Source organism: Oenanthe melanoleuca, chromosome 1 (genome assembly GCF_029582105.1).
Source record: "Oenanthe melanoleuca isolate GR-GAL-2019-014 chromosome 1, OMel1.0, whole genome shotgun sequence".
Lineage (NCBI taxonomy): Eukaryota > Metazoa > Chordata > Aves > Passeriformes > Muscicapidae > Oenanthe > Oenanthe melanoleuca.
In genome coordinates this window covers 95,911,370-95,936,917 of record NC_079333.1, presented here as the reverse complement: position 1 = coordinate 95,936,917, position 25,548 = coordinate 95,911,370, and the positions used below count along the sequence as shown (strand labels likewise).

General features: G+C 41.1%; 1 protein-coding gene across 2 annotated transcripts in view; it reads right to left on the bottom strand.

The window, feature by feature from the left end:
- Positions 1–5,408: 5,408 nt before the first annotated feature.
- Positions 5,409–25,548, bottom strand: part of REPS2 (RALBP1 associated Eps domain containing 2) — a 93,426-nt gene continuing 73,286 nt past the window's right edge. Inside the window, exons 15-18 of one of the 2 annotated variants that reach the window (XM_056490456.1) lie at positions 15,858–15,941; positions 13,196–13,341; positions 11,042–11,147; positions 5,409–10,479 (exon numbers count right to left, since the gene is read on the bottom strand). In XM_056490456.1, coding sequence (XP_056346431.1) covers positions 10,411–10,479; positions 11,042–11,147; positions 13,196–13,341; positions 15,858–15,941 — 405 coding nt within the window. In that variant the 3' untranslated portion in view covers positions 5,409–10,410. The remainder of the gene's footprint in view (positions 10,480–11,041; positions 11,148–13,195; positions 13,342–15,857; positions 15,942–25,548) is intronic. The other variant, XM_056490464.1, reaches the window with a different exon arrangement.

Below are 25,548 nucleotides of genomic sequence, written 5' to 3'. Positions count from 1 at the left end.
AAGCACTTGCCTACAGCAAACTTACACATGCAGGAAACAAATTCACATTTCCCCTGTGTCACCCACTTCCCATTGCAGTAAAGGATGCATAATGAAACTCCTGTCAGAAAGTAACAGCTACAGATACATCTAGGTTGAGGATTAACATAAATAACTTGTGCCCTTCTAAGAGATGAGGGGATTATATGGTATCCTATTGTGTAGGCACTGCATATATCAACCTCATTTCTTTTAGACAAAAGCTAAATTTGAGGCCTGAATTATTATTTCTTCCCTAATGATAAAAGACAGCTGCATAAGGCAAAATGTGCAGTATGTCTGAGCACAAAAATGAGTGCAACTCTCAAAAGGCTTTGCAAAATTCAAAGAAGAGCAATAAATACTCCTGTTTAAGGCAAGTAAAAATTGAGACATCTATTACTTTTATTAGAACTGATTTTGTTATCTCACTCTTCTCCTGCCTTTGATCTCACTTCTTCCTGAGACAAAATAGATGAGTCTGTTAATGAGACACCTCAGGATGTGAAATTCCCTGCAAGACGGTCCTGCTCCTTGGGAGCTTCCTAAGCCCATGCTCAGAGTCACCATTACCATAAATTCCAGAGCATCTCCTGGGCTTGGGATTTGCCTTCTCAGGAGATGCACACAGCAATGCTGTTATCCAAGGGAGTGGAAATCAAAGAGCACGAGGTCAGAGGACAGTTTTTATCAGTACTGTTTTTCAGGAAGATACAGACTTTCAGTCATCTTAGGCCTGCCTCTCACAGAAAAATTTTAATGCAGTTCTCTGAAAAACTCAGTTACAGAATGTATATGCTCTGGGCAAGGTGGCTCACACCTGCACCTGATGGTTTATAAAAATATTATAACTTTAAAATGATGCTTCAAGTTTGATGCAAACACTGCAAAAAGAGTGAGAGACAGAGATTCACACTGGCTCTTACAAACTTGTATAGTGTTATTTACAAATTCTCAATTCACTAGTATGATCCCACCATTCCAGCTGATGTTTGCAGGGCTGCCAGATAAAGGGGAAAAAAGAAAATAAGAGCTATAAACTCCTGGGTGTCATGATGCTGTATTTTACATAGACACTGCTTTAGAAATGAGATGACAACAAACTGGATTCAATTTGGCTACCTTACTACTACTACAAAAATAAAAAGGTCCCAGAGAGAAGCAACAAAACCAACTAGAGATGAAGAAATGTCTGGAAGAAGACAGGCTGAACAGATGGGAATTCCTCTGTCTGTACTGGAAAAAAATAACACAGGAAAAGATTAAAAAAATACATATCAAATAACAAATTGCAAAAGGAAAAGTAAAGCAGAAACTTCTGTAAATATGTCTGTATAGATCCTATACTGCTGAGTGTGCAGTACAGGTATTTCAAGTTAAGGCACTGAGAAATGACTGTGGTCAGAAGAGAAGCAGAGGCTGGCCTTGAGCTCACACTTCAGGTTCCAGGGATGCCAGGAGAAACACCAGAATGGCAGCCAAGGCAGTGGTCACCCAAACTCTATTTACTGAATTGGTTTTGACAACTGTAGGGCTCTTCCTTTTTCCTCTAACACTTTTTAACACTGCATAATGTCAGAATGACATCTTGAATGAGATGGGCCAACCTGGAGCTACAGCCCTGTGTGTCCAGTGCTAGCATTGCTATTAGTCTCAAATATCATTATTTCTGTAACTTTTCCCAAATTATGTCATGCACTCTCAGGTTTCTGTGCTCAGTTTGAGCTGAGTGCAGGTTTTCACTTACCATTTCAATATTCAGCTTGCAGAGCTGCATGTCTACAATAAGATCATGTCCATCCAGATGTGTCAGAGAGGCCCCTTGCTTCATCACCTGCAGCCAAAGCCACTTCTAGAATCAACTAACTCAGCAAAATCCAACCATACATTTGTACAGGAGAACAAAAGATGAGCCCCTTAGGCTATGGGCTGAAAGCAGGACCAGTCAGTAACCTGCGCTGTGCTCAGCCTTCCCAGTTTGTGCTAAACCAAGCAAGTGCCAAATCTAGAAAACAAGGCAATGAATCAAACTAGAGAGAAGAGTAATGAACTACAGCTGAGGATCCAACTCATTAAAATATTAATTAGGCTAAATTAGATTTATAACTTAGGTGGGGGAAATTAAATTGCATTTTTCTTCCTCAGATCAGAGTTTACTTAGGGTGGTGAAATTCAGAGCAGGAGGAAGATGCTGCTGGCCTGCCTCCACCTCAGCCCCTGCAGTCCAACACTAGCCCTGGAGCCTGCCACACTTGACCCAAACACCCATAACTTGTTTGCTCTCACTCTGACATTGATCCAGGTGCACTTAATGGCCAGCTCTAACTGAAGCATGACATACCTGCAGCAGCAGTGTGAAAGGCTGTACAAATAAAAGCATATGTGTTACTATTTTCTCTAACATGAGTGATTGGAATAAGTAGATTGTAGTGAAACAGGAAGGTCAGAGCCCCTAAAAGTCCTGGGATGTTTGGATCAAAGTTACCAAGGATTTTTGCAGCAACAAATTAAAAAAGTGCAGCCCTGAAGAGGCAGCTTCTCAGTAACACAACCAGATATTCGGAGAGCAACCAAAGCAGCAACTTTTTTTTTTTTTTTTTTTTTTTTTTTTTTTTTTTTTTTTTTTTTTTTCCCCTCTATGTGGTATGGTACATGCTGGAAACATACCTTTCCCAAGGAGGGTTTTTTAGTGCCAGGAGACACTTTGATGAATAGCTTCAAGTGACTGATGACTCTGGCAGCACTGATTTCATTAGCATCCAAACTGAGACACACAAAAAGGAGTGGCTTTGCTGTTGGTGGAGAATGGTGTCCCCAGTATGACCTACTGGGGGGGCCAATTGCTTTTGGAAGGGCACACCTCCTTCACCCAAGGTGATTACTCTGAAGGGAAATTGCTGTAAGAACTCATTAATGAAACAGGAAGCCATTATTTCTGACCAAGTGTACAGTGTCCCTTACAAAAAGCACGAGGCTGGAAAACAAGCCCAGGTGAGATCATGTGCTGGCCTTTTCCTCTCAGATCAGTGTGAAACCTGCAGTAAACAAAGTGTGCTCTGTATCACTCTGCTAACAGCAGCACCACTGCCTTATCACAGCCTAAACCTCTGACAGACACAAACTACTGAATTCCTGCAGTGACCTTGGAAGGGAACAGCTCATGTATCACATGGCAGCTCTGCTCCAAGTGTCCTGGTAGGGAGTATTCCAGTGGGGTATTTTTAAGCACATTACTCTTTTGTGTGGGCATGGAGCAAAGTGGTGGAGGCACACTGAATTCCCTGCCACCTCAGGAGCATGATTACTGTTCCAGAGTTACCTTTTCTCCATCATGGTCCTACCAGAGCTGACATGCTGCCTCCTTCTCCTCTTTCCTCCTCACTGGGCTCTGGATGCCATTTGCTGTCACACAGGGCTGGCATGCTATCACTGCTGTACTCCTGTTGCAATTATGTCGAGATGGACTGGACTGACACCATCATCAGTCCTTTATTAAAAACTTCTCATGTCTTCTTTCAGGCAACTCTGACTCCTTTCCTCATAGGCAGCTCTACACAGCTCTGACTCATTCTCTGCTCTAAGTTTCCTTCTTACTCCTGCATGACTGTCTAACTCCAGCCTATCCCTTTCCCAGTCCCTAACCCTGTCTGTCCCTTGAGTGACCACATGTCCCTTACCTGCTCACAGCACAGCCAGCAGCCTCCATCCCAACCTGCAGCACACTCTGGATCTCCAACTTACTCTCAACTAACTGATCCACTCTTTTATAACTTCTCAGCTATCAGTACAGCTGTAATTCATTGGGAAAGATTGTCTCCTGCACTATCCCTACAACCTATCCTCCCACGTGCTCCTGCTCATCTCTGGAGGGCAGTGAGGTCCTGGTGGAGAGCCTGTGGCAGTGAGGCATTACCTGCACATCTGCCAGCTGTTATACCCATGTTTTATTGAAAACCACAGCACACTGATGAGCTCCCTACATGAACCAAGGATGGCATGTAAAAAGAACATTTCTTTTGGGATCAGCCTAGGCTAAGGAAGCAATCTCCCCCTCTCCCTCCCATCCTCTCTCCCTCCCACAAAAACCAGACTAGATGCAATATATAGCCTTAGTCTTGTCTAGCCCATCACATTTCTGATGCATAAAGCATCCTCAAAACGTCCTCAGATAAGATTTTTTTCCTGCCTTGTGCAATTTAAGTTAACAATCAATAAACATAAACCAATCCAGGATTTAACTGGAAATACTGATTCAGCATGTAGTAGGGGAACTACTGGGCTAACACATCTGGAACACAGCTAATGCCACTGCTTCCAGATGTGTGCCCAAAAGGGTGGGTACTGAGGCAATACTGAGGACATGAGAGCCTGCTGCAAGTGGCAAAAATCCATGTAAAATCCCACTGAAGCAGGCACTCTTGTAAAGCAGCACTACCTTAAAAAACAGGAAAAAAAGGGCCTTTGAAGCTTCTCCTACTTCTTTTGTTTCCCTTTCCAACTAAGGACTTTTCTCTGGAGCAGGAAGATGCATTTTTAATTTTTAAGAAAGATTATTGGAACCATGAATTTAAATATGGAGAGCCAATCTAGATTTGCATGAAGGCACTCCAGAGTACCATCTAATTGTAAAAACTGAGAATGGAGGAGCCATGTAAATCCATCCCACTGCTGATGGAGAATAGCTCCCCACAGGATATTTACAAGTTTTTAACGCCTTGGCCTTGTGCCTCACGTGCACCAGAGACATACTTTTAGGCCAATAAAACATCCCTTGTCATGGCTTAATGCTGGAAGAATTAATTTATCACTCATTATTTCCTCTTTTAAAGCTCTGCTCTTTGGATAGCTGTGACATAATTCTTAAAAATCACACTAGTTAAAGAGCAGAATATGCTGTCCCCTCTGGCTCCCTGCCCACAAAGGCCAGATACTCAAATGGTTTCCTTTTCCCAGCTTCATTTCAGCTCTTGCAGCTGACAAGGAGCCAAACCCACTGATCACAGGGATGCTGGGTGAACACCTGGAACATCCCCTCGCAGGTCCTGCCTGGCCACCCTCCCACTAAGGGTCTGTTGGAGGCTGGGAATGGCTTTTCCTTCACAGTGGTGAAAGAGTGTCCCCTCTTTGTGCTAAATCAAGGAGTTATGTCTGAATTCTGCCAAAGCAAGGCCTGACAAAGTAGAGAGGAAGTTTTGACTTAACTGGAGCCTAAGGAAATATGATTTCACTTCAAATAAGTCTCTCTCTGTCTCTATCATGTGCACACAATCCCAATGTAAGCGATTCCATCTTCCACAGCTGAAGGTCAGCCATTTCAACATGGTACTTTTTCCACAGGGTGTCACAGTGTCTCCTGGCAGATCTGTAAATAAACCACAAAAGCCAGGCAATTTGAACTCATTGGACGCTTTTATTTTAATGTAGCACCCAGCTTCATATCACATATATTTTCCAAAATTAGATGGGCATAGTATAGAGCACTATACATCTTGCAGCTTACCATGGGGACAGTCTGCAGCTGTGAAAACAAATTACTTATATCTGGCTATCTAATTTATAAGTTATATTCAAATATATAATAGCCTCGGGGTATTTTTTTAGATTAACAACCATAATGCCTGCAATACAACTTTTATATTCAAAAAATCAGTAACAGAGTAAAACATAATGCATATGTTCATAGCACATATCAAGATAGCTGAAAAAAGCTTCAAAATACATAATCTCTTTTCAAAGATACTAAATCACTAAGATTTACCTTTTTTCCTGAAAAAAATATTTTACTCTTTAGTCAATAAAATATGTGGCTTCATGAACCCATGTATTTTCTTGTCAAGGACTGTGTATGCTGAAGCCTGAAAGACTGATGGTACTGGAAAATGGGCATCCCTCATTTCCCAGCTAGCAACTTTTACAGGGTTCCTCCTGATTTAGAAGCTTAGCTGAGAGGAAAGCAACCTATGTATCACCAACAGGCAATCTTCACATTATGCCCATCCTAAATGCTTCCTTTGAAGGTTTCCAAATCCCAACCATACCTCTGTGGCCATTTTACCATGCACAGCCTCATCACCCTATGCTGGCTAGCCTTGGCAGTGTTGTAGAATCAGAGACTGGTTTGGACTGGAAGGGACCATGAAGATCATCTAGTTCCAACCCTCCACTGTGGATAGGGACACCTTTCACTACTCAGGTTGCTCAAAGCCCCATCCACCCTGGCCCTGAGCACTTCAAGGGATGGGGCAGCTGCAATTTCTCTGGCCAACCTCTTCCAGTGTCTTACCACCTTCATAGTAAAGAGTTTCTTTCTTATATCTAATCGAAACCAGCCTTCTTTCAGTTTGAAGCCCCTTGTCCCATCACTACATGCTCTTATAAAAAGTCCCTTTCCAGCTCTCCCTTTAGGTACTGAAAGGTGCTACAAGATCTCCCCAGTCTTTCCTTCCCCAGGCTGAACAACATCTGTCTTCACAGGAGAGGTGCTCCAGCCCTCTGATCATCTGTCAAGCTGGAACTGTCTAGATGATAACCAAACAAATTCATCCTCCTGATGTGGATATGGAATTTCCAGCAGGAAAACTACTGCCGTGCAGTCTGAAGATAATATTTTGACTTTAACAGTATATCCAGCAATTTACCAGTAACCAGGCTGCCTTGACTAAACACACTTTTGTTACATGATCAAAAGTCTCTGGAAGAGCAAACTGAGAACTTTCTGGAAAGAGTTGGTAATGTTTCCACTGCATCCTAGTATAATATTAATAACTAGGAGGAGGACATTGATCCTTAAGGATTAATGTGTGTTCACAGGTAGTTTGTTTAATAAAGGAATGACTCAGAAATGGAAACTGTTTGCCTTGCTTAATTACCAGGTCATTATTTATTTTGAAAGGCTCAAATAAAAATGGCTTATCTACAAAGGCAATCAGTCACTACACTTAGCTGGGAATTTTTCTTTTTTCACCACGGAATTACCAGAGATTGAAACAAATACAGGTATCAGGTGATATGAATGTTAAGAGACCCATAAAGAAATGCAGGAACAGAAGGAAGACATGTGAGTGCACACTTATACCCACACTGAGGAAGATCCTTATCTGCTCTGCCTAGCCCTGTTCTGTAGACAAAAATATTTATTTGCCCACTGAAGACTTGAAAAGGGGCACCAGGCTCATGGTCAGCACATCCTCTCAGATGCAAGGACGTGTGCTCCTGCTCCATTTATCCTCTCTTGCTGGGCATGTTGTGCTCCTCCCAAGCACCCACAGAAACCACAAACTGAGGACAGTGAGAGCTCATGCATGGGAATGTGATCCCACTCCATCAGGCAGCCAGCTGGGGCAGGCAGACCTTACTTGCTGCTCTGGGTCAGGGATGCCAGGGGCTTAAAGCTGATCACTCACCTGTATCAAGTACCCTGAACATCAAGCCAGTGAGGTCTCCCTTCCTGACCAAATGGTTTCTGGATGTAGGAGCATCTCCCCTCCAAAGTTTGAGAAAGTAAAGGTTTCTGCAAGAAATTATGATTTTGCTCCAGCCACATTCTTCTAAAGAAAAGGAAATTTTGAAAAAAAATCTGTAATACTGGATTTAGATGTAAATTTGGACCAGCTAGGGACTGTTAACAGCAGCCATGAGCATGTCTGCATGGAGCATGATGCCTTCTCCTCTCCTCAAAATGCTAACAGCTTCCCAAGAACAGACACATTTTTTCATTTTGTGTGGGCTATCATAAATGCTTAACCATTGAGACATACAGAAGACTAACCTCCTGCATCATATGTTTAATACATTAACTCCTCTCCCTGAATATTTCACTTTACTGATGTGTGAAGTAGTGTATCATCATCATGGCTGACATCTCACAAAAAAAATACAAATCAACTCACATTCTAGTCATTGAAGCTGAGTGGGGTATTTGATTGCAATGCTGAAAATGAAGGGATTGTTAAATACTTTTATTTATTAATTCAGTGGTAAAGTAACAGCCAAGCAAGTATTTCATCATTGGCTAAGCAAGTATCATAATTTCCAGTGAATGAAAAAAATCCTGGATTTTAGAAGGGAGACATTTGGAAAAGACAGTATAAAGCAGACTCTTCCACTCTTCCCTTGAACAGTGTCTATTCCACTAACAACTCAGGTGAAATAATTGGGAGATAATTTCAAACAAAGCTCCTAGCAAACATGAAAAATCCTCCACTGCCTCAAAAATGCAATGTGCACACTTCTTTGTAATAATTTAAAAGCTTTCCTTAAAAAATTACCCATTAAAAACAAGTGTGCTGTATTATTATTTCGTAGTAAGGTCTTATTAACCAAATGACAATCTATGAACTAAAAAGCAAACAGAGCGAGCACTTAACCTCATTAAATCTCAGGAATGACTCAGTAGTATTATGAACAAATGAAATAAATGATGATAAATTCTCAGCAATACTACCATTAGCAAGAGGGCAGTGGCTCTTTTGCAGATTCCCAGAAAAGCTTGCATTCCTCACATTTTGTCACTGACCAGGAATGACCATCTGACCCCAGCTATGCAACAGCCACATGAGAGAAGTCCCAAATCCAGAAGAACAGTTGTTGCTTGTTGACACAGTGATCTTTAGTTGAATCAAAACTAGTGCATTACAATAACAGACTTTCAGCACTCTGCCAATGCTTATTTTCACCCACAGACTTCTGGATTCATGTCCCCCCTCCACGTTCCTTTCAGCAAGAGTAGACTGTTTCCTTTAAACACTTTAAACACTCCCAGTGTTGTCCTGCTTATCTCTCAACAAAACTGTTTGCTGCTCTAGTGCCCTCTGATATCCCATGGCAGCCATTCCATGACACACCCCAAGGAGAGGTTACCCAGCTGCTTCCAACCTGCTTCTCCTTCCTCTCAGCCCCAGGGCAATCCTACAGCTACAGGAAGCAAGCACCACACCCACAGGGGTGACAAAACTGCTGCACCGTTTCTGCAAGGTGACCACAGACACTTAAACCAGGTCAGTGAGACACGTGCAGGGTCGTCTTCAAGGTGGACACCACATCAATAACATCCCCTTGCAGTAGAGCACACCATACCCATGGTGGGGCAGGGTTGATGTTATCATGTCTGAAGTCACCCAGTCTAAGAGTATTTTCCCAAGAAATACAGCAACAGTCATTAGCCTGCTTCCACTGTAAGAACTGAGACCAAAGCCACCATCTACTGCACCCAGGAAAATTCCCTAATGGATTCAGCTGGCCCTGGACCAAATGCAGGTTAAAGATTAATCTTTGCTTAGAAAATAGATGGGCATTAGCAGCTTTCTCCTATCAGTAGCATCTCCACTGATTTGCAAAGGAATCTTAACAAAAGCCTGCTGTAAAAGGCAATTACTTCCATCTCACATTTTATAGCCTCATACATAGCACTTCTTCTATCTTCCCTCTTCTGGAAGCACAGTTCTTGTACACATCCTTAAATCAGCAGCTATTAAGACAACAAAGCAGACTAATACAAATGTACATAGAATAGCTTTTATAAAAATGCCCTGAATGCATTTTTAACCTTTTGTTAGAAATACACTGTTGGTTAAAGAAAAAAAAAGGAAAATAAAACCAGCTATACACCAGCCATCTCAAACATGCCAAAAGAATGCAGAGATACTGGTAGTTGCAAGCAAGTGCTCAAATACTGGTGATTAGAAACAGGTGTAGCTCAAAAAGATTTTTTTTCCTAATTTACAAAATAATTATACTTTAGTATTTTTTTTTACTGTTCTCATATATGACTTGAACTAATAAAATACAAGTTCTCTAACATTAAAATACATCCGTGATTGCATAATAAACAGTACTAAGAAAATAATTATTTGACATGTGATTGAGGATAAAGATTCTGTACATCTTGCAAGTTCTATTCCTATGGTATGTTAAATCCACAGGTACTCTACAATGATACAATTCTACAGGAATCAGTAACATCCAGAAGCACATCTTAGAGGATGGTTTTTCAATTTAAGCAAGAATTTGGGAATGCTGTACCTCTTAATGATCAGGGCAGGAGGTGCTGCCAAAATGCATATAAATCAGGAATTCTTTACATAAATAAAATACTCTCAGGTTATTTATTTCAGTGATAAACTGAACTTACACATTTAAACTGCATTTACACATTAGGCTGGGAAAGGGGAGGAAAGAAGGCAAAGCATCCCTCACTCAGAAATATTCCATAGTCAGGTATTTGTTTTCTGTACCTTCCTCACCTGCAAAGGCAAAATGTGCATAATGGGGTGCAGAGAGAGGCAGCAAGGCCAGTCCTCCCCCCTGCCTCGGCAGAGCCCCTGCTCAGCTGCACAGAACTGCTCTCCTTGCAGGGCTGCTGGACACTGCTCTGCTCCTGCTCAGTGCAGGATGTCACAGGACGGTGACAGGACGTAGCTGCTCCAGCTGTGTTTCCAAGGCAATGCGCTCCTTGTGAACCTCCTGCAGGAGAAGAGCTCAGTCAGAACTTGGGGATGCTGGCATGCACCACCCTGCTCCAGGAAAGGGCAGCCAGGCAGGCTCTCATGAGCTCCCATGGAAGGGCTCCCTGCCAGAGTGGGAGTTGGGCTGCACTGCAGCTCCTCCAGGGTCTGCTGCCCCATTTGGGCAGGCTCAGAGCCCCAGAGTGAGAGTGCACTTGAACCCCCAAGCCCCAGGGCAAGATGTGCCTGAGGAGGTCTCTATAAAAACAGCAGAGCTCTCCTCTGTCAGAAAGCTTCCAGACTACAATACAACTTGAAGAACAAGCTCAGTTTTCTTCTCTTTTGTGATTTGACAAACTTCTCTACCTTCTCCTGCTGCAAAACACAGGTAACAGCACTGGCCTTCTAAAGATGGAAGCAAGTAAGACCTGACCCAAGGAACAATGGCAATGTGCTCTCATTAAAAGCTTTCATCTCTGTGTTTATTTCAATTACTGTCCTATATTTTGTTCTGATTTCAATACTGCTGGAGGTGAGACCTAACTGATTGCAGGGAGCTTTGTCTCTGATGTGTTCCTTACCTTCAGCTGCTGCTGGAGCTCACTGTTCAACCTGGCGAGCACAGCATTGGCTTCTTTGTTTTTTCGTATAGCAGTCTGAATAGCCCTTTTCTGCTTGGAAGACTGTCTGCCAGACAGATAAATACAAGACATTTCAATTAGGAGCCCCAACACTGGCTGATGCCAGAAAAGCAGCCACCCATTTTGCACAACTCTCTGCACCGTGGACTACACCTCAAAGACAAGGTACAAACTACACATTTAAGAGAAGACAAAATGTAACACTGAAATGAGATGGCTGAATCAGGTGGAATATTTGAAACTCATTAACCTGAATGACAGAAATACTTTAGGCTGTCTCAATTATTTCAAAATCACTGCATTCTCACTGAGCTTAAGAATGATCCCTGCACAGCTGTGCTTATTGCAGCATCTTTGCATTAGCTGTTTTCAGAGAATTGTAGAGTTTAAAGAGTCAGGAGTGGTTAACACAAAATACAAAAATCATTCTGTACAGAAGGAAAGGACATTGGCATGAAAATTGTGTCTCAGAGTTTTGCTGATTCTGATGTTTCTTTACTTCAAAAATTAATGCTTCTTTTATTCAAAGCAGTCATTTCCACCAAAACCATCTGACACCACAACCATGAAGATGACTGACTGACTTCCCTCAGCTCTTTTGCTGCTAAAATAAAGGATGTCTCTTTTTTATTTTAAAAATTTATTTTATTAATTAAAAATTTTTATTGCTTCATAGCCTGTGGTAACTGATCTGGAGAAAATGACAGCTATGCAGACAGGTATAAAAAGAGACACCTGTCCTTAAGGACCAACCTGTTCAAATCAATAGAGATAATAGCAGCAAAAAAGAAATAAAATACAGAAAATACTGACTGAATATCCCCTTTGCAAACAGATTATTTAAAAGTTTTACATGAGGAAACAAGAGCTCTTTAATGCCAGATTTGATCTAAAACAGATGCCCTATTTAAATATGGTCCAGTGGCACACAGTCCCCATTAGCTCTTCTCTCTCAACAGAGCTGATGACACTGATTTTTGCAGTAGACTCTTTCCTGCAGCACAGAGACAGGACTTTATGCTGTTATCTTCCAGTGAACTGTCAGTTTTCTGCTTCACTGTTTTCCTGCAAACTACTCTCCATAGGCTATAAAGTAATAAATGATAGGGAAAAAAAATAAAAGCAAGGCAATATATGTCTGTGGCCATTTTAACATTTTAGGAAAGATATAGACAAGACAGGATTGAGATGTTAACAAATGCTGTTATCTCTGAACCACTATGGAATATGCACTCCCAAAGCACAAAATAGCACTTTAAGAGCATCCTAGGAGTCTTATTACTTATTCTAATCTCCAATTATGCAGCTCAGATTCAGTCTACTGATAAACAGTCTGCCAAGAAATGCTCAATTGATTTGGGCAGCTTGATTTTGTTTCAGACTGAATCAGATGTCTTTTGCAAGGCCCTGGGTGATGGTGGGGTATAATGCTTGCAGAGTGCTTCAGCTGAGGGAGATGCACAGACTCAACAGGGTTTCAAGTGCCTCCACCACTATTAAACACACAGAGTGAAATCCCTACAAGTCTTTGTTGCTGACAGCTTTCACAGCTGTATTTATGAGAGCAAACAACATGTTGGGTTTGGCCATTATCAGATGGACTGCAAGTGGTCTGTGGCTCATCTCACACCAGTGGCAAGCCCGTTTCCAACATGCCTTCCAATGAAGAAATATCACAAGGATATAACCAACATCAAGCATTTCATGACTCAGCTTCCTGGGCATCAATTTGGTCATATCTATCCATGTGAAGCAGCAAAATTCCACATGCAAGACACATGCAAGACAGAAACACACACCCTCACATATAAATGAAGTTGTGTTAGAGATGTTTGAACAGCTAGGCTTGCTCCTCAGCCATGTCTACCAGGTACCAAAGTAGGACACCTTTGAAGAGGTTATCTACCTATCAAATACCACTGACAGCCACTACAGGCTTAGTCTGCATTTGAGAGACTGATGTAGATTTCAGAGACCTGGATCTTGTGAAGCATTCTCAGGAACAGAACTATTAAGCACAAAATTATACAAAGAGCAAACCCTGCTACATCAGATCTCACGCTGCAGTTGGGCATGCTTGGTACAGGTTTTTACTTTTGGACTGGGAGGTGAGGCTTGGCTGCTGGCAGGGAAGAAGTGACATTTATGGTGGGAGAGAGTTCAGGGGTCTCCAGCCCTTGTGCCTCCGTCCGGAGCTTCCTGCGGGCAGGTTTGGAGGGTGGCTGAGCAAGAACAACCTCCTGGAAGGAAAAAGCACAGCAACGTTAACTCAGGCCATATGTGTCCCATCATTAGGCTGGAGGGTGCTTGTGACACATAAATTGCTGACAGCTGGTAAAGATTTCATAATTTAAAGACGTACAGAGCTTAATTCCAATTTGGTAATAGCCTCTCAGGTTTCTGACTTTGAAAAAGGAACAATAACTCCTGCAATCCCTTCATGAATGCAAGTGGGTTTTTTGCCTTCATCTGGATGACAGGCTCTTCACAACTGGGTTGTATAGCTTAGTGTGCATTTGGTGGAGGTGGAGGGAGGGATATAAACACATGTACTAGCCCCCAGTTGACCCAAAAGCATTAATAACAGAGCAAGATTTATTTTTGACTATGCTGAGTTAGAAAGAATCAGTAATCAATCACTTGCATCCCAACTCACTGCCTCTCACATCTGGCAGTAAGGCCTTCTCCCTTCTCCCCTCCTCTCTTACATGAAGCAACACTGAACACACTTTTGAAATACAAATACAATGATGAAGTATAGAAGTACAGAAGCCCAGCTATTTCTCTTGATAAGTTACATCAAAGAAATAGTTTGGGATTTCTAGGTAAAGCAGTGTCTTGGATTTTTATGACTTGTGGTAAGAAGTGTTTTTATTATTATAAATTAAGATATCCTTTCTTTTGCAATGAGAAGTAGTTTTACCACCTTATAGCTGATTTAAATTATAAATATAAATGTATCCACTTCAGTGTATTTTATTATTAGATCTATTTCACAAGGGATATAACTATTACTGCCTCATTTCATGAATGAGAAAGTTAGGACTCAAAAAGCTGAATTGACTTGAGACAAGTTTTCTCAGCATCAAAGACAAAACCAAAGATGAAATTTCACTATCACACATTTTACTGGGCTAAATTACCTTACTACTGTGTTTTCACCAAATGTTATTAAAATAAAATTTTAGAAAGCTAATGGGGAAACATTTAACCACAAAGCAATTACAAGAAAAAAAACCAACACTGTAGTAACAGCCTGACTCACAAGACTATGAGTGATACAAAATGTAACCAATGTAAAATCATTCATATTAGAAGGGTCACAATTATTAAAATAATTTTAATTATAAGGAAAAAGGTTTAAACATTTAAAAAGTTCTGTAATTACTGAAAAAAAAAAATCTAAAAATACTATCAGATGTAAAATCAGGATGTCAGCACATCATGACTGCACAGATCTCTGGTGATGCCATGCTCTGAAATCCTCTGCACAGGCACAGCTCCCTGCAAACACACCCCACACAGCAAGGGAGGAGCTTGCATGTGCCTTCCACAACTGTAATACCAAACACACTATCCCATCTACCCTAAGCTGCCCAAACCCTACCAAAGGCACAGGATAAATCCCTCTTCCCTTTCAAACACCATGTTGTATGCAGTGGTCCAAGCAGATCCCTCAGCAGGGGCTCTGGCTGCTGCTGCACCAGGCTTTGCAAGGTGCACAACCACCTGCCTCCCACAGCCTGGGGATGTGCTGCATTTTAGAGAACCAGGTGGCATGAGGGTGAGCATCAAGTAGGTGGACCACAAGGACTTCATTTCCCCAGCAAGGCTACAAAGCAGAGCAAGAAAGAAGGCTCAGGCTAGAAGTAGCATATGATGAGCACAAGCAGAACAAGGACACTGCCCAGAAAGCCCTGGCACATGCAGAAAATGATGACCCTGGATGTTTGGCTGTGCCCCCCCACTACACTAAGAAGTGTGATGGTGCTCCCTCGGCAAGGTACATCCAGCACCTGCAAAAGTTCTTGGTTGGGCTGAGTAAATGTCTAGAGGTACCCTCTAGATGCAGGAGGGGACAGAATTGGGAGGATCTGTATTTGCCTCCTATCCACACCTGTTCTGGCTGGGGCTGGTAGAAAGAGGTGGCCAGGTGGTGGCCCAGGAGAGAGAAAACACTCACAGCCACTGCTAAGGCCACCCCATCCCTAGGCAAGGCCCTTTGATGTGTGCCATTTTAATTTCAGTGCTTACTCTTTACAAATTATAAGTTCATACAAAAACATATTAGAAACTGCACATCATGAGAAAATCTCTCCCAGTCTATGTACATTTAGTGGCAGATCCTGACCTGTAGCAAATAGGTGTGCTTACATCAAAATCAAGCCCTCAATAACTGAAACCAAGAAGTGCATCACAATTTGGAGGAACTGCAATGAGGTAGGGCTGGAGTACAACCAAACTCTTTTCTGTTTTCCCTAAGGCTCCACAAACCCCTATTGATTTGAAATAAATGACAAGCTGCCTCTCTCAAAGCATGTGCATCAATGTGTACATACTAAGAGGTTTCTTAGTGATTTATCCAAGCTGATGTCACATATGATCACAGCTCTCTCCAGTGTCTTGACCTCCAAAGAACACAAACATGTAAAAACATAACCCCAACCATCTGTTTAGTTGCTTTTAAACTGAAAACAACCACATTTGTTGATGAAGGCAAATCACTCCATAATGGTACAATGTGTGCAGATCTCACCTTTTTTGCTGAACTGTTTTCTTCTGCCTGTGATGGGGGTCTGTTCATCTGAGGATGTAATTCAACCTCAGATGGTTGCTCTGTCTGCAACAACAAATCAGTCATTGCTAAACCCAGAAAATGACTAGCAGTCACATACAATAAAGTCAATGAAAGGAAATGTTACACACAAAAGAAAAGTTACTTTAACAATTCAACAGTAGGGAAAATGGAGATCTAGGGTGATGGCTGAATAGATGGCATGTGTCTTTTGCAGATTTTTAATGAAACCATCTTCTTGCATTTTATTGTGCTGGGAAAATAGGAGAATTTTTTTTTTAGTGAAGCATTAGGAACCATGTCTCTGAATGTAAACAATCTAGTACTCAGAATTTTTTTCTAGAATTACCATTATGGCCTAAATACTCTGAAAAAAAATTAAGAGAGTGGAAAAAAGCTAGAAAGATCTTGGATATGCCCTGTCACCTTATTATCACCTGAAATAGATGAAAATCCATAGGAGCAAGCCTCTGTCTTTGAAGTTTGTCAGGCTGAAGTGACAAAGCCAGAATCATACCAAAAATTCCAGCAAAGTTACTGAAAACACAAGTCATAAAAAAGCAGACAAGTCTTCCCTCCTCCCTTCTCACATTTCAAACAGAAACCCAGCTGAAAACTCACCACCCAGATCGACACATCTGCAAAACAAAACACCTGATTCCCAAAATATCTGACTGAGAGAAAATTAAAGCAGAGAGATAATACCTTGCTTTTCCCCTCTTGAAATTTTTCTGCACCTTTTGATTTCCTGCACCAGGACAGAGCAGAGCACTGGGGAGGGTGGCAGGATTGAGAAGTGCCTGTCCCCAGGTGCACAGCAGCAAACATGGTATTATAAACCTGGTGGGGCTGATTTCTGCCCAGAATGTAGGGGCTGACTCTCCAAGATGGGCAAGGCAGGCAGGAGCAGGAGGCTGAGGCCACTTGGCACTGCCAGCCAGACTCTTCTCCTCCTTCCCAGCCTCTGCCAAGCTGGAGCCAGGCTGGCAGTGGCCCCCAGGCAGGAGAGACAACCTGCCATCCTGCTCCCTGCTCAAATGAGGCTCATTTCTACACAGGTGAAAGCTGTGTTTAACACCAAGCCCACAGCAAACCTCAAACTTTTAAGGGGCCAGGATTTTAGCCATAATAACAATTTGTTGCACACCAAAGAACCTAACTCTCTGTAGCCAAGAGGTTTCTGCAGAGGCCAACCAAGCTCTGTAGCAATCACAAGTTTCCAAGTGCTTAACTGTAAGCTAAATAAAAACAACAGAAAGTACTGAATTGGTATATTTAAAAAGGAGGAACTTTTCCATACCATTTTTATTTCTTCCATAATAGACACAATAAGATCCGCACAGAAAGGTCCAGGGGAAATGCTCTTCTCCAACCATACAGTATCAAGCATGTGTACAGAGGAAGAAGTTTTGAAATTACTTTTTTTTAAATTTATGTGAAATTCCTCAGGAGAGAGGGGAGAGAGGGACTGACAGATTTCTCTCCCACCCTTTTTTAAGTGTGCTACATCTGTAGTGTTACCTGATGGTTGAAAAACTCCCAAAGAGCCCCTCACACTGTAATATTTCCAGTATTTGAATATGAATATCTTAATTTTTAAAAAATTTAATAACTATTGGATGTTAATGTTTGAATTTTGAAAGGCTTTTTATATATTGAAGGGCTTCCTCTGTAAATGTAGATTTCTGGTCAAATACAGTGAAATGGAAAAAAGCTATTTTTTTGTGCATCTATAAATATCAAAGATCTTTAAAAGCTCATTGAATGCAAAAGAACATTTCTTTATCATCAAACTGAATAGCTCATAACCTCCCTGATTTCTACTTTTTATATAGTTGGAAAAAAAAAAATGAAGGCTCTAAGCACTGCTAGCAGTAGCCTGGCAAAGTCCACAAGGGTTTCATGAATGATTTGGGGATGGCAAAGCTCAAATAGTGAACAGAACCACACAGTAAGTTTGGGCCACATCAATTTGACAACCCACTCATCCATTTAGGGACAGCAGGAGTAAACCCAGCCCTTCAGAGAGACATGTAATACACATACTATAAAGTCCTCATGGTGGTACAGCTTTGCTGCACAACACAGAACAGTGCCAGGTACAGGAAAGAGAGTTTTAAATGACCTTTTAGTGGCAGGGAGCACAAGATACCTGCCTTAACCTGCCCAGACAGGCAGTTTCTGGTGCTCACACTCTGTTGGAGTCTACACTAAACCTTGCATCAAAAGCAAGAATATATTAACTTATTGCACAGAATGGAGAGGGAAAAAACCCCAAAACTATCAACTCCATGTTATTTCTGTATAGATAAAAATAATGAAACTTTTGAGTAAAGAACAGTGTAGAAGTAACTGAACAGATTGGTATTCTACGATGTTAGTTCCAAATAATCAGAAAAATTGAAATCACTGTCAGATAAGGGGCCTAGAGAGGAAAGGAAAAATTTTAAAAAACAAACAAAAAACAAAACAAAACAAAAAAAAAAAAAAAAAAAAAAAAAACAAAAAAAAAAAAAAAACAAAAAACAAAAACACCAGAAACCAAACTTTTGTAGAACCAGCATCTCTTTTTTCGTTTTTTTGTGGTTTTTTTTTTTTAATGGTCTTATTGCAGGAGAATGCTGTTTTAAATGAAAGGGAACTGAAAAGGAAAAGAAAGGGTAAACTTTGTGTTCTGGTGAAAGCAAATATCAATTGCAGTGAAAACGTCAAACAGGGTAAGATTTCAAAACCTGTGAGGACAAGCCATTTTTTGCAGGCTGGGTGCTGTGCTGTGTGTGCCAGGCACAGCCTGCAGCCCGTGCTCAGGGCTGGGGGACCCGCTGGCTGGGGCTGGGTCACTGGTCCCTGCTGCCAGGACATCAGCAGGGCAAAGCCAGGGTACAAGTAAAGAAATAGCTACATCCGACAGAAAAAAAAAAAAAAAACAAACAAGCAACCCCCCCAAAAACCCTATTTTTGGCGATGCAGCTGCTGCACAATGAATCACAGGGAGTGACTGCCGTGTCCCCAAACTGCCACCTAGTGGGGACCAGCCACTGAGAGCGCCTGGCACATGAATCACTGCAAAGGTTTGCTGTGCAGCCAGCCCAGAGTCCTCTCTGAGAATGAATGCATCCTATGTGAATACATCTGCAGGCTGATGTCTCCCCACATGGTCCCCACACAGATTTTAAAGGAAAAATAATCCCTGCTTTTTCTTTTGGCAGAGGGATTCTTCACAGATTTCCTTCACTGATCTGGATGTGGGGTAGTTGTAGTCTGCTGGTATTGGGCAGACAGCCTTGCCTCAGTTGTACTCTAGTCCTCTAGTGGAGTACAAGGAAAAGGAGATCCTTAGGAGCAGCTGAGGTGAATTCCCTTTAGCTCTTCATCATTTTAATATCATGCTTAGTATAGTCTGCCCACAACTCATTCAGAAACATGGCAATAAACTACCTCCCTCCAATCACAGTAACGTTTTAAAATTTTCATACATTTTGGCACAATTATTTTTAGGTTTAAATTCTTCACCGTTGGTTTACTAATTATAAATTCTGCAAATGGTCTTCCAAAGGAAACTCCACTTATGGCAGTGTAGAAGTGCTTTGATGGAGGTGTCACATCCTCAGACTGGAGTTAACTACTGACACTGGGAATGCTGCTCTGCTGGCTGGTATGGTTGGGAATAGATACAGGTTTACAGGAGAGGGGCAAGGAATATCCTGGTTGTCTGCACTGCAGAGTCTGCAGACCAGGCCTATGGGTATCTTGATTTTGGGAAGCAGAGTAAGAGATCACAGCAAAGAGCAAGAGGGTGTTCTATTCCACATGTCCTGAATCACAGAATGACCAGGTTGGAAGAGACCTTCAAGATCATCAAGTCCAACCCATGCCCTAACACCTCAACTAGATCATGGCACCAAGTGCCACATCCAGTCATTTTTAAACACATCCAGGGATGGTGACTGCAACACCTCCCTGGGCAGACCATTCCAAGAGATTCTCTTTGCAGAGATCAGTCCATTTATACTAGCAGACAGCATCTCCTGTTTCCTTAGCACAGTCTGGACTTTTCTAGGAATAGCCATACCCTTGTCATTCTTCCAGGCAGAAGGTAGAACAGGCCAGCAAAGTTTCTGTGCAATGGCCACAGACAGAACCCAACCTATGGCTAACACTCAGCACTAGGACAAATAATTCCTCGTTGTTAAGGAGAGTATCAAGAGTTGCAAATGCTCATTATTTCATGATCCCTGACCACCATGATCCTCACTGCTCCATGTGACCACACTTAACAGTACTTTCCTACAAGAATATGTAACTTCACTGAAGCACTGAGCACTTTGAAAACCTCAGATGAAAGATTTTCATAACCATAAGAGAATACAGTATTTTAACAACTGGTTCTTCGCTTACATTTCCAGTTCTTTGCTTTGCAATGCTGGATTACATGTAGATTTCACACCCACTTTTCAAGACAATCCGTAACTGATCTTCCAGAACAGAAGATCTGCACCAAGCTTTCATACTTCTGTTACCTGATAGCCTTTTTGCAAGAGGTGAAGTATATATATATATTCAATTATCCCCACAATACAATTTCACCCACACTTACACTCCAGGCTAACTTTACACATGGAAATAGACCCATTGTAGTCACTGGTACTACTCACAGAAATGAAATTATCTTTGTGCATTCATTGGAGTAGTCCATAATCATTATCTATATAGTGCCACTGCTTAGCTTTGCAAAAAAACTATTGAGAACAGCTTATCTCCAAGAAAAAGTAGGATACTAAATATGCTTAACACTCTGCATGTGCCCACTGCAATCTTTATCATCTCTGCCTAAGTTCATTTAAGAGTTATTTTGCTCCTTTCTAAACACTCATATTTTTGTGCTTAAAGCCAATTTCTGGGAGTTAAGACATCTCAATTACAGTTACTGTGACTCTCCTGCATCCCACACTGAATCATCAATTCTTTTTACTGGTTATTACAAAAACCAAAAATGGTAAGACAGAAAAAAAACCCCACAGGGATGCAAATGCAACAAGCTGCCAGGGTCTTAGTGTGCTGCCTGCTTTCTCAGCACTGTGCAGCCCAGAAGTTTTGATAAGCTTTTTCTTTCCCTGAGCTATCTGAGGGCTGGTGATAAGGTGGAGGAGAAAGGCAGTAAATACAAACAAATTGCTGCAATGTTCAGCTCATTCACAAGGAAAGAATAGGACCCAGATGGAAGCATTAACAATCTGTTTTAATACTTCAACTTCCACAAAACCAGATTAACGTAAGCTAAAAAGGCATATGTGCATTCCACTAGAGATACAGGCATTGGGTTCTTAGCTTCTTTTTTTTGTTATGATAAATGTGAAGCCAAATTAAAAAATTGTTACAACACATTTTAATTAAGATATTCGCCTTCTTCCACTCTTCCAGAAACCTCTTTAGAAAGGATTTTACAGCATCCATCAACTACTCCTCAAATTCAATTTTAACTGTGCTACTTTCCATCACTTCTTAAATTGCAATTTATTTTGTCTGGCTGTCTTAGATTTAATATATAATTTTCATGAGAGGAAGATAATCCATTTGTATTATATTAAAGTGGCAGATGGCAAAATCTTTCATGTTGCAGAAGACTTTCAGTTTCATTATGGTTACATGCTTCTTCAGCACCTACTGCATGGCTTATACAACATATGTTATTCTGCAGCCAAAACCATGGGGAAAATTTTAAAAACCCCAACCTTTCCTTGCACAGTGGTTGTAAATGCAAGATAAAAAGTATTCCTTTCATTTAATATAAAATAGTTATTTGAGAGAGTACCATCATGTATAAAATTGCATAATGCCAAAAGCAATATCTCCACTTTTTTTCTGGGGTAATTTTTATTTGTGTAACAGAAAAGTTCCTTCCTGTAAAATTCAAGGTGTCCTGCCAGCACTTGAAATTGCTCATGTAATTTCACAGAATAAAGGAATGCCTGAGTATTTTCTCCAAATAACCTTGTAAGGAAGTCCAGGCTCATCCCCATTCTCTGCTTTAGCCAAAAACACTGGTGTGGCGGGATGCTTGGACACCTCCCAGCACAGAGCCTGCATGGCCATGCTGCTCAGGAGGCCCAGAGGTCTCAGCAGGACAGATGGGAGCCCTTCCCCACCCCTTGGCCTCAGCATGGGCACATGTAATTGATGGTTAAAAATCCAGCCTGAGCCATGGATTCAGCAGAACGTGAGGCATGTTAGCAGAGACAACTTCTTGAAATGCATCCCAGTTTTCACTTGCAATTCTGGATGATGAATGGCCAAAAGCCTTCAAGGAGCCATGAAGTATCAAGTAACATTTGGAGAGCAGAACATTCAATACATTAAAAAGAGTAATATTTTTGCTTTCCAACACCACCAGGGGCTGTGACTGGGCAGGGTGACCCACCCATCACCCCTCACAGTGCTTAATTTTCAGGATGTCACCAAATCAACATTATCCAATGGTAATGATGGCCACTAAACTGACAACTGAATTCTGAGCTCGTATAACACAGTGGGATTTTAATCTTCAGAGCTGCACTGTACTCAGGGTACTTCAATTTGATAATGTTAACAGCTGCCTACCTACTCTACTTCAATTGAATGCTTTGCCTTCACCCACAATTTTTTCAGTGCCTGCCAAAACTGCCAGCATGGAATCAGTGGGAAAAAACATATCCCAAGGTCTCCAGAAATAAAAGTGTAGCACAAACCAGTGTGAATTTACAAAACCAACAGGCTTAAAATTGTGACTCTGGGAAAAGAGACCAGGAAGATCAGTTTTTTCAGCCAAGATACACAGTGTTTTCTTCCAGTCCCACTGTTTTCAAATTCCCTTATACAGCACAGGCAGGATTGAAGATATGCCTCCATTGCTGGACAGAAAGGTACTGAAATGGAGTAATTTAAATAAAGGAATGTTGATCTAACTGAACAACATTGCAGATAGCTGATGTTGGATAAAATCCTAAAGTTATATTTGCTTTTTGGTGTTCATCCGTAATTCCTATTCATATAAATATGTTACTAAATCTCCCAGAGAAAGCAGCTGTGGTAAATGACTTCTGTAAGTTTAAAAGCCAAAAGTAATAAAATCTTATTTTGTTTTTCATTAAAGAAATAACAATGGGGGCTTATATGAAATGTGCATACATGTTTGGCTCCAGCAGAATGTTATTCATGAGCACCCAAAGTTATTTTCTATCTGAAATTTGTGTCACTGCAAATCAGCTGCATAGCTATTGCCTTCCTACTGTGATTCTTGCACCCCCATGTTACACAAATTTTTTCTGGACAGCCCTGGATCTGCACAAAAGTTTTGGGGCCTTCTTTATGCCATTTCTGCTTGGTGACTTAAGTTTGCTATCAAGTTAGGAACACAGGATGGGGAAAACTTACCCAAGCCGCTGAATCCCGTTCTCTCCAAGCCCAGAAAAAACACAGTAGGTATCTCCAAAAACTACAGATTATCTGTTCTATATGCTTACAGCATGCCATGAGTAATAAGCAGAGAAGGCTTTGCCAGTATCCTTAGTCTACAACAGCACGTAGTATACTAAATATTTATGGTCAAAAAAGTTAGGAAACTGATATGGATAAAAATATCCTTAAATCCAAGAAGCTACTGCAGAATTGCTAAATGTGAGATGTGCTACTAGAGATCACAGAAGGTGTCAGTGAAGTTACACACAGGCATGTGCACAAAAGGAAAACACTTCAAAATAACACATCCAAAAAACCCCTCTCATCTATGTATAAGTGCTTTTCCATATATAATCTTTCCAATTGAGACAAACTTGAATGACTTTTTTTAATTGGAAAGCAATATGAATTGATGAATCTGATAAAAGAGTTCATTCTGCAATTCACAATGTCTTAATGTAAACATCAACTAAAAATGGCTTGGGGTGCAGAGAAGTATGAGGTGGAATTTGGGTTAAAAGATCATGAACTGAAGATAATGATGTAGCCACACTATTTAAACTGGCCTTTTGTCCATCTTTATTTATTGGGGTTACTTACAGCCACCACAGTGACCTCAGATAAAAGCATCACTGCATCAGAGAAGTGTCTGGTGAAAGCTCTGAGGAAACCTTAAGTACAGCTTGTGGACTGATACAAAGTCAATAAAATGCTCAGTTTGGCAATGGAGGCACATCCTGAGGAGGAACTAGCATAGCCTTTTAGAGGCCATCAAGAAAAAAGAAACACAGATTTAAATCCACCAGCTCCAAGTAAAAAGAGATGCAGCCACCACCTGTAAAGGTGTCTGTCCAGCAGAGGTGTGGAATAGCATGGCTGGCAGCAGCAAGCTGAGCAGAGGAGCCCTGTGGCTATTTGCCATAAACAGGTCCTCACAGCATCCCAAGCCTGTCACAGTAAGCCTGTGCATGCCCTGAGCTGAGAAGTCAAGGCCAGTATCAGCTGTAAGTATCACCTTGTGCTCTGCTCACCCAGTGATAGTCCTGGTCCCTTGTCATTCAGCTGCCTGGACTAGGGAAACAGAGTTGGATGTAGACATAGGAAGTTTGTGATATGAGAAGAGATATTTGGCATGCTCTGAATAACCAATGATTCAGTAACTCACCAAGGTTGATTACCTTGGAGGTTCTGACAGGAAAAATAACATTTTCCTAAAGGTTGAAATAAATTCTAAAAGAACTGCAACACAGGACCAAAGTCAATGTTCTATTTCTATATTCTGCTCTATATTCTAGACTTCTGATCCACTGAAATGTAACACACACCCCTGGGTACCTCTGTTTTATGCACTTTGGTCTTTACATCCCATGAGCCCTTTCATCTCACCCTAAGGAGTCAACTGGTTCAAGCTGCTCCTCAGTCATCCATAGAAAACCAAAGTCCTCACAAAAAAATTATTTCCCTCTCCTCCTCCATCAACTGATTTCCAAAGCTGAGCCAAAATAATCATATCATAAGCATACTTATAAGGTGCACAGCCACCTGAAATATGCAGGGTTTGCTTCATGTCCAAGCTACATTTGTCATTAACAGTGCTTAACTGCAGGCGTACAGCAAAATGACACTAAAGAATGATTTTCAACAATATTGTTGAAAAGTAAGTTAAAACAGAAATTTAAGGAGAGTTAGGTATATCTTGAAACAAGAAAAAGCTGAATATGCAATTTCAACCTCATGGCATTTCTTCATGTTTTGATCCTGTCTCAGCTTTGAAAGCAAATCCCTTCCTCCAGCTCCTCTGTGTTCCTTAAATCAAGGGCCCCACTGGGCTATGGTAATCCATATATTCACTATTGCTTACATGCTATTTGCAAAGGTCAGCTCAGCTGAATTATGACCCCATCACATACACCTCCCTACTATCTGTTACCTTTATCACAGACAGGCATGCTTGGACAAAAAAATAAACAATGAGCATGAAGCTTATTACATTTTCGAGAACTGGTTTAAATACAGTTTTGGAAGACATGAGTACAACAGTACTTTGATATTTGATTCAATATCTTTAAATATCATCAGAAATAAATTAAGTAAATATAAGTGAGGCATGTTAACAAAGCATCAGCTGCATATTCATTAGTGAGCAGACAGAGAAACCACTCTTTTTCTTTTTAGAAACCAGACCTTTGTAACAGAGAGGACTGGATCAAAAAAACAA